General features: G+C 42.7%; 1 protein-coding gene across 1 annotated transcript in view; it reads right to left on the minus strand.

Annotated features, from left to right (window-relative positions):
* Positions 1–12998, minus strand: part of ATP6V1H (ATPase H+ transporting V1 subunit H) — an 86839-nt gene that overhangs the window by 48547 nt on the left and 25294 nt on the right. The window contains exons 7-9 of the mRNA XM_026662024.1: positions 12163–12216; positions 2341–2438; positions 1340–1532 (exon numbers count right to left, since the gene is read on the minus strand). Coding sequence (XP_026517809.1) covers positions 1340–1532; positions 2341–2438; positions 12163–12216 — 345 coding nt within the window. The remainder of the gene's footprint in view (positions 1–1339; positions 1533–2340; positions 2439–12162; positions 12217–12998) is intronic.

A 12998-nucleotide genomic window follows, 5' to 3' on the forward strand; every position in this document is an offset into this window, starting at 1 on the left:
CCCTACATTTGAACCCTAAAGTTCAAAGTGGGGATCCAGCCTTGACAGGAGGATTCAGGAAATACCTAGCTGCCACAAAGCAGATTATGACCAGAAAGCAGATTCCCATATTTTGAGTTTCTCTGCCCAGTGGCCCCAGGGCATTCTGGGGTTCAAGGTCCAACAAGTTTCAATTTGGGTGTGCAACTTAGAGACCATACATTCACACACCATTGCGGTAGGGAGAAAATAATTTGGTGGGTGGGTGGGTTTTCTGGGATGGTTATGAAGACCAGAAGGTTGCCTTTTAACAAGTACAAAAGTGCAATAAATATCACTGCTGAAGTGCATAGCTTGCAATTTAAGTTCCATACTCCACAAGTTTTAAATTCTTATAACTTTGTTGCACCAAAAATAAATTTAAAAAAAAAATTAGGAAGGCTGAAACTCATAATGAAGGTTACATCCTTGTCAGGTTTCAAGTTTCCAAATACAGTAATTACATTGGAGCCCAGCCAAAACGTACAACTGTAGCTCTTTCCATAAAAAGGAAGTTTCCCATGTCCTCACCATCCTCCCTCAACTAGCCATTTTAATTCCCTATACTATACACATGACCACATTTGAAAAGGTGTGCACATAAAACATCCAATGCGTGGGTGCAAGAAGGGATGACACATTCAAATCAGAGTATGGTTGCGCATGTGTGCGTGCGCACGCAAAGATTCAGGAGGCAACAATGCTTTGGTATTATAAAACATCTTGATAGGATCAGCCATTTTCAGATTTTACTGATATAATATTGCAGCAGAAGTCAACTACTCAGTGCTCTTATGTGGATAACTCATCCCAACATACATTACACTATCTATGCTTATGCCAGTCTTGCAAAGTTTGTCCTCAGAAAGCTTTGTTTTGGACATATACATAAAATCATTTTCTATCAATCACAATAAAATGTTGGTGAGTAGATTTTCTGCTTGAGCTGGTACATTTTTATGAAATATCTGCAAGGCCAGTTTACCTATTTATTAAGTGTTAAAAGAGTGTCATTCTTGTGTTCTAACACCAATTTCTGTATCAGCATTTTTTTAAACACATTCTGTAAATAGGATTTTTTAACAGAATATAGAAGAACAATGAACAGTCATATTGGGATCTGCCAGTTCAAGAAGGCACAAAAAGCTGCATGCCTTTTACCCTACAAAGAATCCACATATTAACTCTGGCTCTGAAAGGAAAGCCAGAGTTAATGTGGACTACACATTCAACCCAGCATGCCTGGAAATAATCTATGGAAACACTTTGGTAAGAGACAAAACCATGTAAACCCCCTACAATTACAGTCAACTTCACTTACCCGAAATGCTGCAAGGATAATTCTAGTTACTTTCTCTTTGACAGATTCTTGGAGAATGTCAGACAGAACTGGAACAATATTATATCGACGCAGATATTCACACATTTGAGGACTGAATGCCAAGAGCCATATGGAGAAAATCATCTGATACTGGAGCTGGAAGCCACATTTGTTACTCAGGACTCCCATGATACTGAAAGACACAATTAACATAGGTAGTAGTGCACGTGTCCTTTTAATAAGTTAATTGTGCATCATGTTGATATTTCCAAAACAAAGTTTTTCAGAATTTTAATTTCACTAGAAATTGACTTTTTGATCCTCTTCAAGACAAAACGAAATTTTGAAGTGTCAGAATTTCCAACAGAATGAAAATTTTGAGTTTCAATCAGCTCTAAAAGTCACTTACAATACAGAGATTTACATAGTGATCTTTTCCAAGTAAGGCCAGTGATAAGTTTCTGAACTCATGCACCATTTATTCCTCTTTGAAAGAAATTGACAGGGTTTGGATAGAAAGTGATCTACTAAAAACATTACATAATAAAATGGAGCTATAATTCCAGAAAGTATCACTCTTCATCAATACTTACATTAAAGTTTACTGCAAGTTTCTACTGGACCTTCAAATTTTATTTAATCTGTTTTCAATAACCTGCAGTATCTCAGTCTCATATATAACAAACCCCCAGCATGGTGCTCTAACCTTTAAGACAAATAGCTATGATCACCTTTAAGTTATTAATAGAACAATACTTTATGAAGACCTAAATAGTTATGTGGCTTCAACGAGTACCCATATTTTTCAGCTCGTTTGCATGCATACGTTACTATATGAGCACAAATAAGAATTTCAGGCTCAAATACTATGGCTACAAATAAGAAAGTTTTTTGAAAATTAAGCCTAAAGAGTTCAATGGCAAGGAAGGTCATTTGGGGAATAGCCTATTGTGCATGTTTGAAATGTAACTATTCCTGCATAGAGTAAGTAATATACTCACCAGTTTACCCCATCTGCTTCTACCCATGCAAAACGATATTCATTGACCCTGAGCATCAGCTGCAGGCATCCAGCAACACACTGTACATACTGGGAACTCTAAAGAGGAAACAAGAACACCACGTTTATTTTTATGATTAAGGAACTAAATAGTCTTGACATTTTGTAAAAATTTCAGTAGGCCAGAGATTGAATTACAGTATTTTTCCTGTTCTGGACACTAGCTTTCATAATATCTATAAAGGTTCTGGTTTAGTCTCCATACACCAGTGTTTCCTGAACTGTTCAATACAATCTTTATAAGGAAGTACAGAAAAAAAAATTACTACAAATGTGAATTTTTGGAAAAAAGCGTCAAATTGAAAGCCATTTTTCTAAAAAATGGATATAACCTATGTCCTGCAATGGTGTGTCCATAATTCAGTCTAAACTAGTGCAGGAGAAGAATGTGTGCAACTGGCTGCTAGTAGAAGCTCTAGCAAAATATTATTAAATCTGTACTTGTGATTGTGACCGGATTTGCTTTATGGAAGTGTTCAAGTACCATTAAAAAATGGAGGCAAGTACTCAGGCACGCAGGAAAATGCTTCACCGTTTCATACACCTCCAAATCTTTCTGCTAAGAAAATGCTTGGAAACCTGCGCAAGTCCTTTGAAAGGTTATTGAATTTCTGACTTTATGAATTGCAGCTTGAGATTGTTATCTTCACCACCAGCTTCTTTCACAAAGAAGTGAGGTGGCTCTCAGGAGGTGAAGTGCTAACCAGCCTCTTCATATTAAGAAATTAAGATTTTTTTGTGACTAATCATTAATACCTCTTGGGCAGTACATTAATACTACACCTCTACCCTGATATAACACAGTCCTCGGAACACAAAAAAAAATCTCACCGCGCTATAGGTGAGACCGCGTTATATCGAACTTGCTTTGGCCCCCCCCGTCCCTTGTTCCCTGACCGCCCCCTCCAGAGACCCCTGTCCCTAATCACCCCCAGGACCCCACCCCCTACCTAACCCCCCTGCTCCCTGTCCCCTGACTGCTCCGACCCCTATCCACACACCCCGTCCCTGACAGGCACTCACCCGCAGTGGCGGGAAGTGGAGCAATGTGGCCCCAGCCCGCTCCACTCTGCCACCTCCCAACTGCGGCGCCCCGCTTCCCGCCACCGGTGAGTGCGGGGAGGTTGGGGAAGGGATGCCCCCCGCACTCACCTGCGGCAGGAAGCAGAGCGCCGTGGCTGGGAGCTGGTGGAGTAGAGTGGGCTGGGACCGGGCTGCTCCACTTCCCGCTGCCGGTGAGTGCAGGGAGGTTGGGGAAAGGATGCCCCCCGCACTTGCCTGCGGCAGGAAGCAGAGCGACACGGCCTCAGCCCGGTCCGCTTTCCTTGCCCCAGCCGTGTCGCTGGGGGAGGGGGGGGAGGAGTTGGGGAAAGGTCCCGCACTCACCTACGGCGGGAAGCGGAGCGCCGCAGCTGGGAGCTGGCGGAGTGGAGCGGGCTGGGGCCGGGCTGCTCCGCTTCCACCGTTGCCGGTGAGTGCAGGGGGGATCCCTTCCCCCAATCCCCCTCCCCCAAGCGACACGGCTGGAGCTGGGGCAAGGGAAGCGGAGCGGGCTGCTCCCGGCCCCCCGCTAATCCCCTGGGCCACTCTGGGACTGCGGGGCCCTCAAAATTGCCCCCCCCACAGCTCCTGCCTCCTAGACCCTGGGGGGGAGCCCCTGACCGCCCCCAAGACCCTCTGCCCCTTATCCAACCCCTCTGCCCCAGCCCAGCCCGGGACCCTTAACACGCTGCTCAGAGCAGCATGTCAGAGCTTTACCACGTTGTATGTGAACCCGTGTTATATCAGATCGCGTTATATTGGGGTAGAGGTATACATCGCTGGTATTTAGAAAAGGTTGACACTTGATTCCATGGTGGAAAATGAATATTCTGTCAATGCAAACAAGGTAGAAACATTCACTGGAAAGCTTGAAAATTTGTCTTCCAGAGCACAGAGAGGAAGAATGGAGTTCCCTTTTTCTCCCCAGTATGACGGGAACTGCGATGTCAGTCAGGAACAATTCAGCGTTTGAGCAACTTCAGATTCAGCTGCACAACCATTATTCAAAGCTTGCATTAAAAAAAAAGAGAGGTGGATCACTAACCACCTTCCATTCAACAGACCATTGAGTCTGCAGCACCAGCAAGGCCACTGAGACACAAAAGCCTGGAAGTTGCTCTCTAGCGAGGATCTGAGAAAACGGTCTAAAGGAATATCACCTTGTCCTTATTGAAACCTTGGAAGTTCTCATCTTCTTACCTTTGTGATTTACAAGTGTTATTAGAAGTTCCTTCATTTGATGGAGATCTAGAACATAAATCCCTATACTTCAGAAAATCTAAGCAGTAATCAAACTGTGACGGTGGAATACGGAATATTGCCACAGCTTTGGCAGCTAACAGGATTTCTTACAAGAGGCAGATTTCATGGAAAAATCAAGAACTCTAACTGTAATCTTAGCTCTGTCACAGAACCCCTCTATGGCACTGGATATAAATTCAAAAACCCTGGGGCAGAGATTAGAGTGAGAAAAGAACACAAGTCACGTCATGCAGCTGGAGCCAATAGAAGAAGGATTAGGGGAGAGCAAGAGTCACACTGTACAGGGCTTTGAAGCCGGCAACAGTATTTGCCCACTGGAGGCAATTGTTGCAAAAATTAGATAAATGCATGTTAAATAAGTATTAGTGTCTACAGGCTCCAAAAAAAGAATAGGATATACAAAAAGAACACCGCATATGGTAGGAGACAGTCCCAGTCCCCAAAACCCAACAATCTAAATAGAGAAGAGAAGAGCTGTGAAAAGAATTTACGCAAGCACTATGTTTTACTGCTGCTGCTAGGGCCATTTTATAACACACATCTGAATATGCCTTCTGTGTGTGTGTGAAACCAAAGTCCTTTGTTTGCTTATACAAGTATAGGGCAGTTCCTCGCACTACATTATGGTAATTCTTCGCCTTGTTTAGCAGTATGTAAATGGTCTCACTGTCTAAAGCATCTCAGCTAGATTTATGCATAAAAATATCACCAGAAAAATATTAATATGTATTCCCCAAAATTCACCTCCACATTTTAAAAGGTGTATTTTTAAAGTTTCTAAACAATTTATTTTATTATGTTAACAAAAGAGCACGTAAGCTATATACCAGGAAGAGTTTCCCAGAAGTGAAGTCTGCTATAGTGTGGAATAATCTCCTAAAAAAAGGTGGAAAGCCCAATCATTTGCTAGGATATGTTCATTAAAACATATACCAATACTCTTATATGAACAGTCAATGAGCTTAATGGATTAAAAGGTTTTCCCTCCCATGTCTCAATCTCAATAGCTCCATGATTGCAAAATACATACATAATGTTGACTGAAGTTTAAAGTGTGATTTGGTCTGCATATTGTACTTCTCATAGCAGCAGCAGCAGCAGCAAAGTTCTCAAAATGTGATGAGAATGGTACTTTACTCTGATTTCTCTAAGATTCTCAAACATCTTGACTAATTTATCGGAACATACTTAGACATGTTTTCCTACAAGCCTGTATTTTCTCCAAGTGCCTCTAAAACAGGGGTCGTCAACCTTTGGCACCCGGCCTGTCAGGGTAAAGCCACTGGCGGGCCAGGCCAGTTTGTTCATCTGGAGCATCCGCAGGCACGGAGCCCCGCAGCTCCCACTGGCCGCGGTTCACCATTCCCAGCCAATGGGAGCTGTGGCAAGCAGTGGCTAGCACTTCCCTAGGCTCGCGCCACTTCCCACAGCTCCCATTGGCCGGGAACGGTGAACCGCGGTCAGTGGAAGCTCCGGGGCTCCATGCCTGCGGATGCACCAGATAAACAAACCAGGCTGGCCCACCAGTGGCTTTACCCAGATGGGCCGGTGCCAAAGGTTGCCGACCCCTTCTCTAAAACATCATGGTAGATCAGCAACATTGTAGAAGGTCAAGAATTTCAAACACTTAAAGGAGGAAAGAAATTTCAAGACAAGTCCTGGATGAAATGAAAACGTAAGAGACAAGAAGAGATGCTTATGCTGTTCCACAAGAACTGCAAATTCGTTCCCCTCTCCGGCCCCACTTCTACCTTTATATAACCAGAAGCTGAAGACCACACAGTGATAATTAACAAGGACATTTATTTCAATAGATAGGTATTTGCTTTCATAAATCTTGGAAGTAAAAGGTAACATAGAATCACAGAAATCATAGAATATCAGGGTTGCAAGGGACCTCAGGAGGTCATCTACCCCCTACTCAAAGCAGGACTAGTCCCCAACTAAATCATCCCAGACAGGGCTTTGTCAAGCCTGACCTTAACATGGATGGAAGCATCTGCTGTACAAACCAAAACTACTAGCTCTTGAAACAAATTAACTGTATAAATCTCAAAAATTTTAGTCATTTATCTGCAACATAGGAAGTCTCTCTCTATTACTGAAACTAAGAATTGCCAGATCTTTAAGACACAATCATAAAAGTGATCTCCCAATACTGCTTTCAATTAAAATAAAAACCCTCATTTTTCATTAGGATGAGCCATAATTTCCTCATGTCTGCATAAAAGGCTGTCATTGCATCCTTAACTCATCCTCAGTTTACATACTGAAGGATATGTGTAAGTAAGATTACTCACTGTTCTAAGGCCCTATGACAAGGGCCATCTGCATAATAGAGACTTGAAACAGCAATATTGCAAAGGAGCGTCTGAGAATGTTTCAATCTCCACTTTTAGGCCTTGTCTTCTCTAGGAAAAAAAAGGGGGGTATTTTTAACCAACTTTAATCTAACCTGCGTTAAAATCTTAGTGAAGACAAGGTAAATTGTAGTTTTAACCCACCTTAGCAGGTAACCGTGACCAGTTAACATGGGTTAAAACGACAACATACTTTGTCTTCACTAACCCAAATTAACAACCTAGTGAATGCAAGTTAAAAATACATCTTTTTCCTTAGTGAAGATACTGTTTTACATTTAAAGGAGATGCAGCAACTCCAGGTGTATGCTTATAAATCTCCTAAAAAGCCATTAATGCCTTTAATTTTAACACATTCTTTGGAACCTAAAAATCATCAAGTGTCAAACTGTTTATCTTGCCACTGCTTTTGCAAGAGTAGTGGAGTGAAATTTCTTCACTATGCCACAACAATATAGAAAATTGAAGTTGAGGTTCACTTTCACCTGCTACGTTGCCAAATTGCATTCTGAACTGCACTGCCTACGTCACACAGACGAATTGAGTCTAACCTTCCCTTATAAACCAACTATGCACTGCTGTTTCCCAGTGTCCAAGGCTGAGGAGACAAGGCGTGGAATTCCGCTCTCCTCCTCAGAACTCAGTTTACTCAAGTAAGAAGGCTTGATAATGCCTAAGAAAGCACTAAAAACTTTCAAGGCATGTTTTAGTAGCTGCATATTGTAGAGGTTTATCTGGAGTGATTTTATATGTAATATTTTCTGCAGTATTTATAATAGGATACATTAAGGAGAAAGAAGCAACTTACCCTCTGAATTTCCTTTGCTGCCAGTCAGAGTTTGATACTGAACAGCTAATGCTCAGTTTTTAGTATTTAATTGCCCCTTCCTTTCCCCTCCTCATAACTGGAATGATGCTACCACTACCAGCTCAATGCAGATGTAATTGTAATATCCTGACTCAATGTGAATTGATAAGCAGAAGCACTAGTGTCCCACACATTTCATTATCAAATAACATTATGCAGCACATGTTTTAGATAAATACTTTTGTTTCTTGGTGCCATCGAGTGGCAAAATTGTGTAGTACAGCTTGAAATCAGACTGCTTTTTATAATTGCCATCACAAAGACTCTGCAGTCAGAACATCTTAACTGTTCATCCATATGAAATTAAACAGTTAAACTATCTACTGCCCAAGTGGGTTGCATTTTGTTTAAAAAAAAAGTAATATAGATTTTAAAGTATTTAATATATCCTTAAGTTCACACAAGTGAATTTGTTTTCTGCAGAGCTATATTTTTATAATTCAAGAATTTTTATTCAACAGTTACAACATTTTGAACACAGAACAACAAACAAAAAGCTAAACTATTTCACTGTATTCTGGAAGGTCTAGAAGATATGACATGTTTCAACCAAATGCAATTTCGAAGAGTGGCTAATAAGCCCTTGGAAAAAGTCAAAGTTCAGAATTGAAATGTTGACTGTTCTTAATCAGATCACAAAAAAGAGACACTAACAAAGCAAAAACTGCATTATTTTGCATTCAGAAGTCCCCATTTCTTTTATCTAAACTTATGCTTCACTCATTAAGATTTCTGTTTTCATAGAATCATAGAATATCAGGGTTGGAAGGGACCTCAGGAGGTCATCTAGTCCAACCCCCTGCTCAAAGCAGGACCAACACCCAACTAAATCATCCCAGCCAGGGCTTTGTCAAGCCTGACCTTAAAAACCTCTAAGGAAGGAGATTCCACCACCTCCCTAGGTAACCCATTCCAGTGCTTCACCACCCTCCTAGTGAAAAAGTTTTTCCTAATATCCAACCTAAACCTCCCCCACTGCAACTTGAGACCATTACACCTTGTTCCGTCATCTGGTACCACTGAGAACAGTCTAGATCCATCCTCTTTGGAACCCCCTTTCAGGTAGTTGAAAGCAGCTATCAAATCCCCCCTCATTCTTCTCTTCTGCAGACTAAATAATCCCAGTTCCCTCAGCCTCTCCTCATGAGTCACGTGCTCCAGCCCCCTAATCATTTTTGTTAGCCTCCGCTGGATTCTTTCCAATTTTTCCACATCCTTCTTGTAGCGTGGGGCCCAAAACTGGACACAGTACTCCAGATGAGGCCTCGCCAATGTCAAATAGAGGGGAACGATCACATCCCTCGATCTGCTGGCAATGCCCCTACTTATACAGCCCAAAATGCCGTTAGTCTTATTGGCAATAAGGGCACACTGTCGACTCATATCCAGCTTCTCATCCACTGTAACCCCTAGGTCCTTTTCTGCAGAACTGCTGCTTAGCCATTCGGTCCCTAGTCTGTAGCAGTGCATGGGATTCTTCCGTCCTAAGTGCAGGACTCTGCACTTGTCCTTGTTGAACCTCATCAGATTTCTTTTGGCCCAATCCTCTAATTTGTCTAGGTCCCTCTGTAGCCGATCCCTACCCTCCAGAGTATCTACCACTCCGCACAGTTTAGTGTCATCTGCAAATTTACTGAGGGTGCAGTCCACACCATCCTCCAGATCATTAATGAAGATATTGAACAAAACTGGCCCCAGGACCGACCCTTGGGGTACTCCGCTTGATACCAGCTGCCAACTAGACATGGAGCCATTGATCACTACCCGTTGAGCCCGATGATCTAGCCAGCTTTCTATCCACCTTATAATCCATTCATCCAGCCCATACTTCTTTAACTTGCTGGCAAGAATACTGTGGGAGACCATATCAAAATCTTTACTAAAGTCAAGGAATAATGTGTCCACTGCTTTCCCCTCATCCACAGAGCAAGTTATCGCCTCATAGAAGGCAATTAGGTAAGTCAGGCATGACTTGGCCATGGTGAATCCATGCTGACTGTTCCTGATCACTTTCCTCTCCTCTAAGTGCTTCAAAATTGATTCCTTGAGGACCTGCTCTATGATTTTTCCAGGGACTGAGGTGAGGCTGACTGGTCTGTAGTTCCCCAGATCCTCCTTCTTCCCATTTTTAAAGATGGGCACTACATTAGCCTTTTTCTAGTCATCCGGGACCTCCACCAATCGCTGTGAGTTTTCAAAGGTAACGGACAATGGCTCTGCAATCACATCCGCCAACTTCTTTAGCACCCTCAGATGCAGCGCATCCAGCCCCATGCACTTGTGCTCGTCCAGCTTTTCTAAGTAGTCCTGAACCACTTCTTTCTCCACAGAGGGCTGGTCACCTCCTCCCGATGCTGTGCTGCCCAGTGCAGTAGTCTGGGAGCTGACCTTGTTCGTGAAGATAGAGGCAAAAAAAGCATTGAGTACATTAGCTTTTTCCACATCCTCTGTCACTAAGTTGCCTCCCTCATTCAGTAAGGGGCCCACAATTTCCTTGACTTTCTTCTTGTTGCTAACATATCTGAAGAAACCCTTCTTGTTACTCTTAACATCCCTCGCTAGCTGCAACTCCAAGTGTGATTTGGCCTTCCTGATTTCACTCCTGCATGCCTAAGAAATATTTTTATACACCTCCCTGGTCATTTGTCCAATCTTCCACTTCTTGTAAGCTTCTTTTTTGTGTTTAAGATCAGCAAGGATTTCACTGTTAAGCCAAGCTGGTCGCCTGTCATATTTACTATTCTTACTACACATCGGGATGGTTTGTTCCTGCAACCTCAATATGGATTCTTTAAAATACAGCCAGCTCTCGTGGACTCCTTTCCTCCTCATGTTATTCTCCCAGGGGATCCTGCCCATCAGTTCCCTGAGGGAGTCAAAGTCTGCTTTTCTGAAGTCCAGGGTCCGTATTCTGCTGCTCTCCTTTCTTCCTTATGTCAGGATCCTGAACTCGACCATCTCATGGTCACTGCCTCCCAGGTTCTCATCCACTTTTGCTTCCCCTACTAATTCTTCCCGGTTTGTAAGCAGCAGGTCAAGAAGAGCTCTGCCCCTAGTTGGTTCCTCCAGCACTTGCACCAGGAAATTGTCCCCTACACTTTCCAAAAACTTCCTGGATTGTCTGTGTACCGCTGTATTGCTCTCCCAGCAGATATCAGGGTGATTGAAGTCTCCAATGAGAACCAGGGCCTGTGATCTAGTAACTTCTGTTAGTTGCCGGTATAAAGCCTCGTCCACCTCATCCCCCTGGTCTGGTGGTCTATAGCAGACTCCCACCACGACATCACCTTTGTTGCTCACACTTCTAAACTTAATCCAGAGACTCTCAGGTTTTTATGCAGTTTCATACCGGAGCTCTGAGCAGTCATACTCCTCTCTTACATACAATGCAACTCCCCCACCTTTTCTCCCCTGCCTGTCCTTCCTGAACAGTTTATATCCATCCATGACAGTACTCCAGTCATGTGAGTTATCCCACCAAGTCTCTGTTATTCCAATCATATCAGTTCCTTGACTGTGCCAGGACTTCCAGTTCTCCCTGCTTGTTTCCCAGGCTTCTTGCATTTGTGTATAGACACTTACGATAACTCGCTGATCGTCCCGCTTTCTCAGTATGCGACAGGATCAGAAGATCTAATAATCCAGTTTCCTCATCAACTAGAGAAATAAATTATGTTTACACCTATATTTAACAGGTATATACACATTTTTAAAAGCCATCACCACTAAGACTATCAGTAATGGGGAAGTTGGTTGTAATTCTGCTCTCAGAAGTCAGTAGTATTCCAACAGAGTTCTTGCTCTTAGCTTCCTAGCACAAGACTGGTGGAGTTTCCACAGCTCTTAGATTTGACTCCCAGGAGTCATTAGAACCTGGGAGATTCCAAGTCAGGCCACTCATCACAGAGTCTGAATATCCCACTCTGCATGTTCCCATTCATTCCCTTGAGTGCACGAGGCAGAGGTCCCAAAGTAAACCCATACAAGAAGAAAATAGTATAAAAATAAGCCCCAAGGGGGGAGAAAAATAAATTTAAGGTGTAAACATAGGAACACCTTTAAAATGAATTCCCCACTTCTCCCTTTCCCCACCCCAGGTAGCTTTTAGGATTGGTTATAGTCTGAGCCTGTTTTAAAATTGATACAGTCAAGGTTAAAGTTTGGTGAATAATAGAGACTGTTTGATGTTTTAGGAGGCCACAACATTAACAGGTTACAAAGAGATACTCACATCACTGGTTGAGACTGTTCCTGTTTCAATAGCACCCATGGTAACACGAAGTTTCTAGTGCAAGAACAAAAATTGTTAGCTTTTCTTGTTAAGTCAATTATATTGCTATTACAATAACTTTATGAAAATCAGGATTGTCCCTTAGCCCCACAGTACAATTTCCACTATTTTGTCCAGGCCAGTTGAGTGTCCCAAATGTCACTGTCCTCCACTATTTTCATTCAAAGACTATTCTACAGCTGACCAGATCTGTTGGAAAGTCCTTTTACATATGACAAAACTGTATCTAGCTAAGGCCATTTCTGGGGGGGGGGGGGGGGGGAAATCACGCTGATTCTACCCTCACAAATCAAGACTACCCTAACTGGCAAATAGCGAAGCATCCTCTCACAATCCAATGTTTTGGATTATCCCTGTTTATACGAAGGTGGCAAGAACAACAACAGAACAATAATACCCAAGTGGTCCAGGACAGTGTTATGAGATACACTGAAGTGCATTTTCTCCTTTGAGTTTGTGTACATAACAGGGTTAGTCTCAGAATGGTGAAAGCAGAAAGACTATAACCCTGCCTTGGATAATATCAATAAATGACAGTGAAACTGCTTGAAACTTCAGGAAGCAAAAGCAAAATTAAGTTTAACCCACACACCTTCTGGGTGTGGTGTTCTGTCGCAACTACTGGCACCAAAACCACTTAGAGACAGTTAAATGAGTCTGCTCTACAGCCTTAGCTTTTAGCTCATGCGATAGAGGCTCATGCACTAAGCTCCAGAGGTCCCAAGCTCAATCCCGCCTCAACTGGGAAGTCTCTGAAGCTCAGGACATGTTTCCTT

The sequence above is a fragment of the Terrapene carolina genome, unplaced genomic scaffold, assembly GCF_002925995.2.
Source record: "Terrapene carolina triunguis isolate 2854851 unplaced genomic scaffold, T_m_triunguis-2.0 Scaffold58, whole genome shotgun sequence".
NCBI classification, from domain to species: Eukaryota; Metazoa; Chordata; order Testudines; family Emydidae; genus Terrapene; species Terrapene triunguis.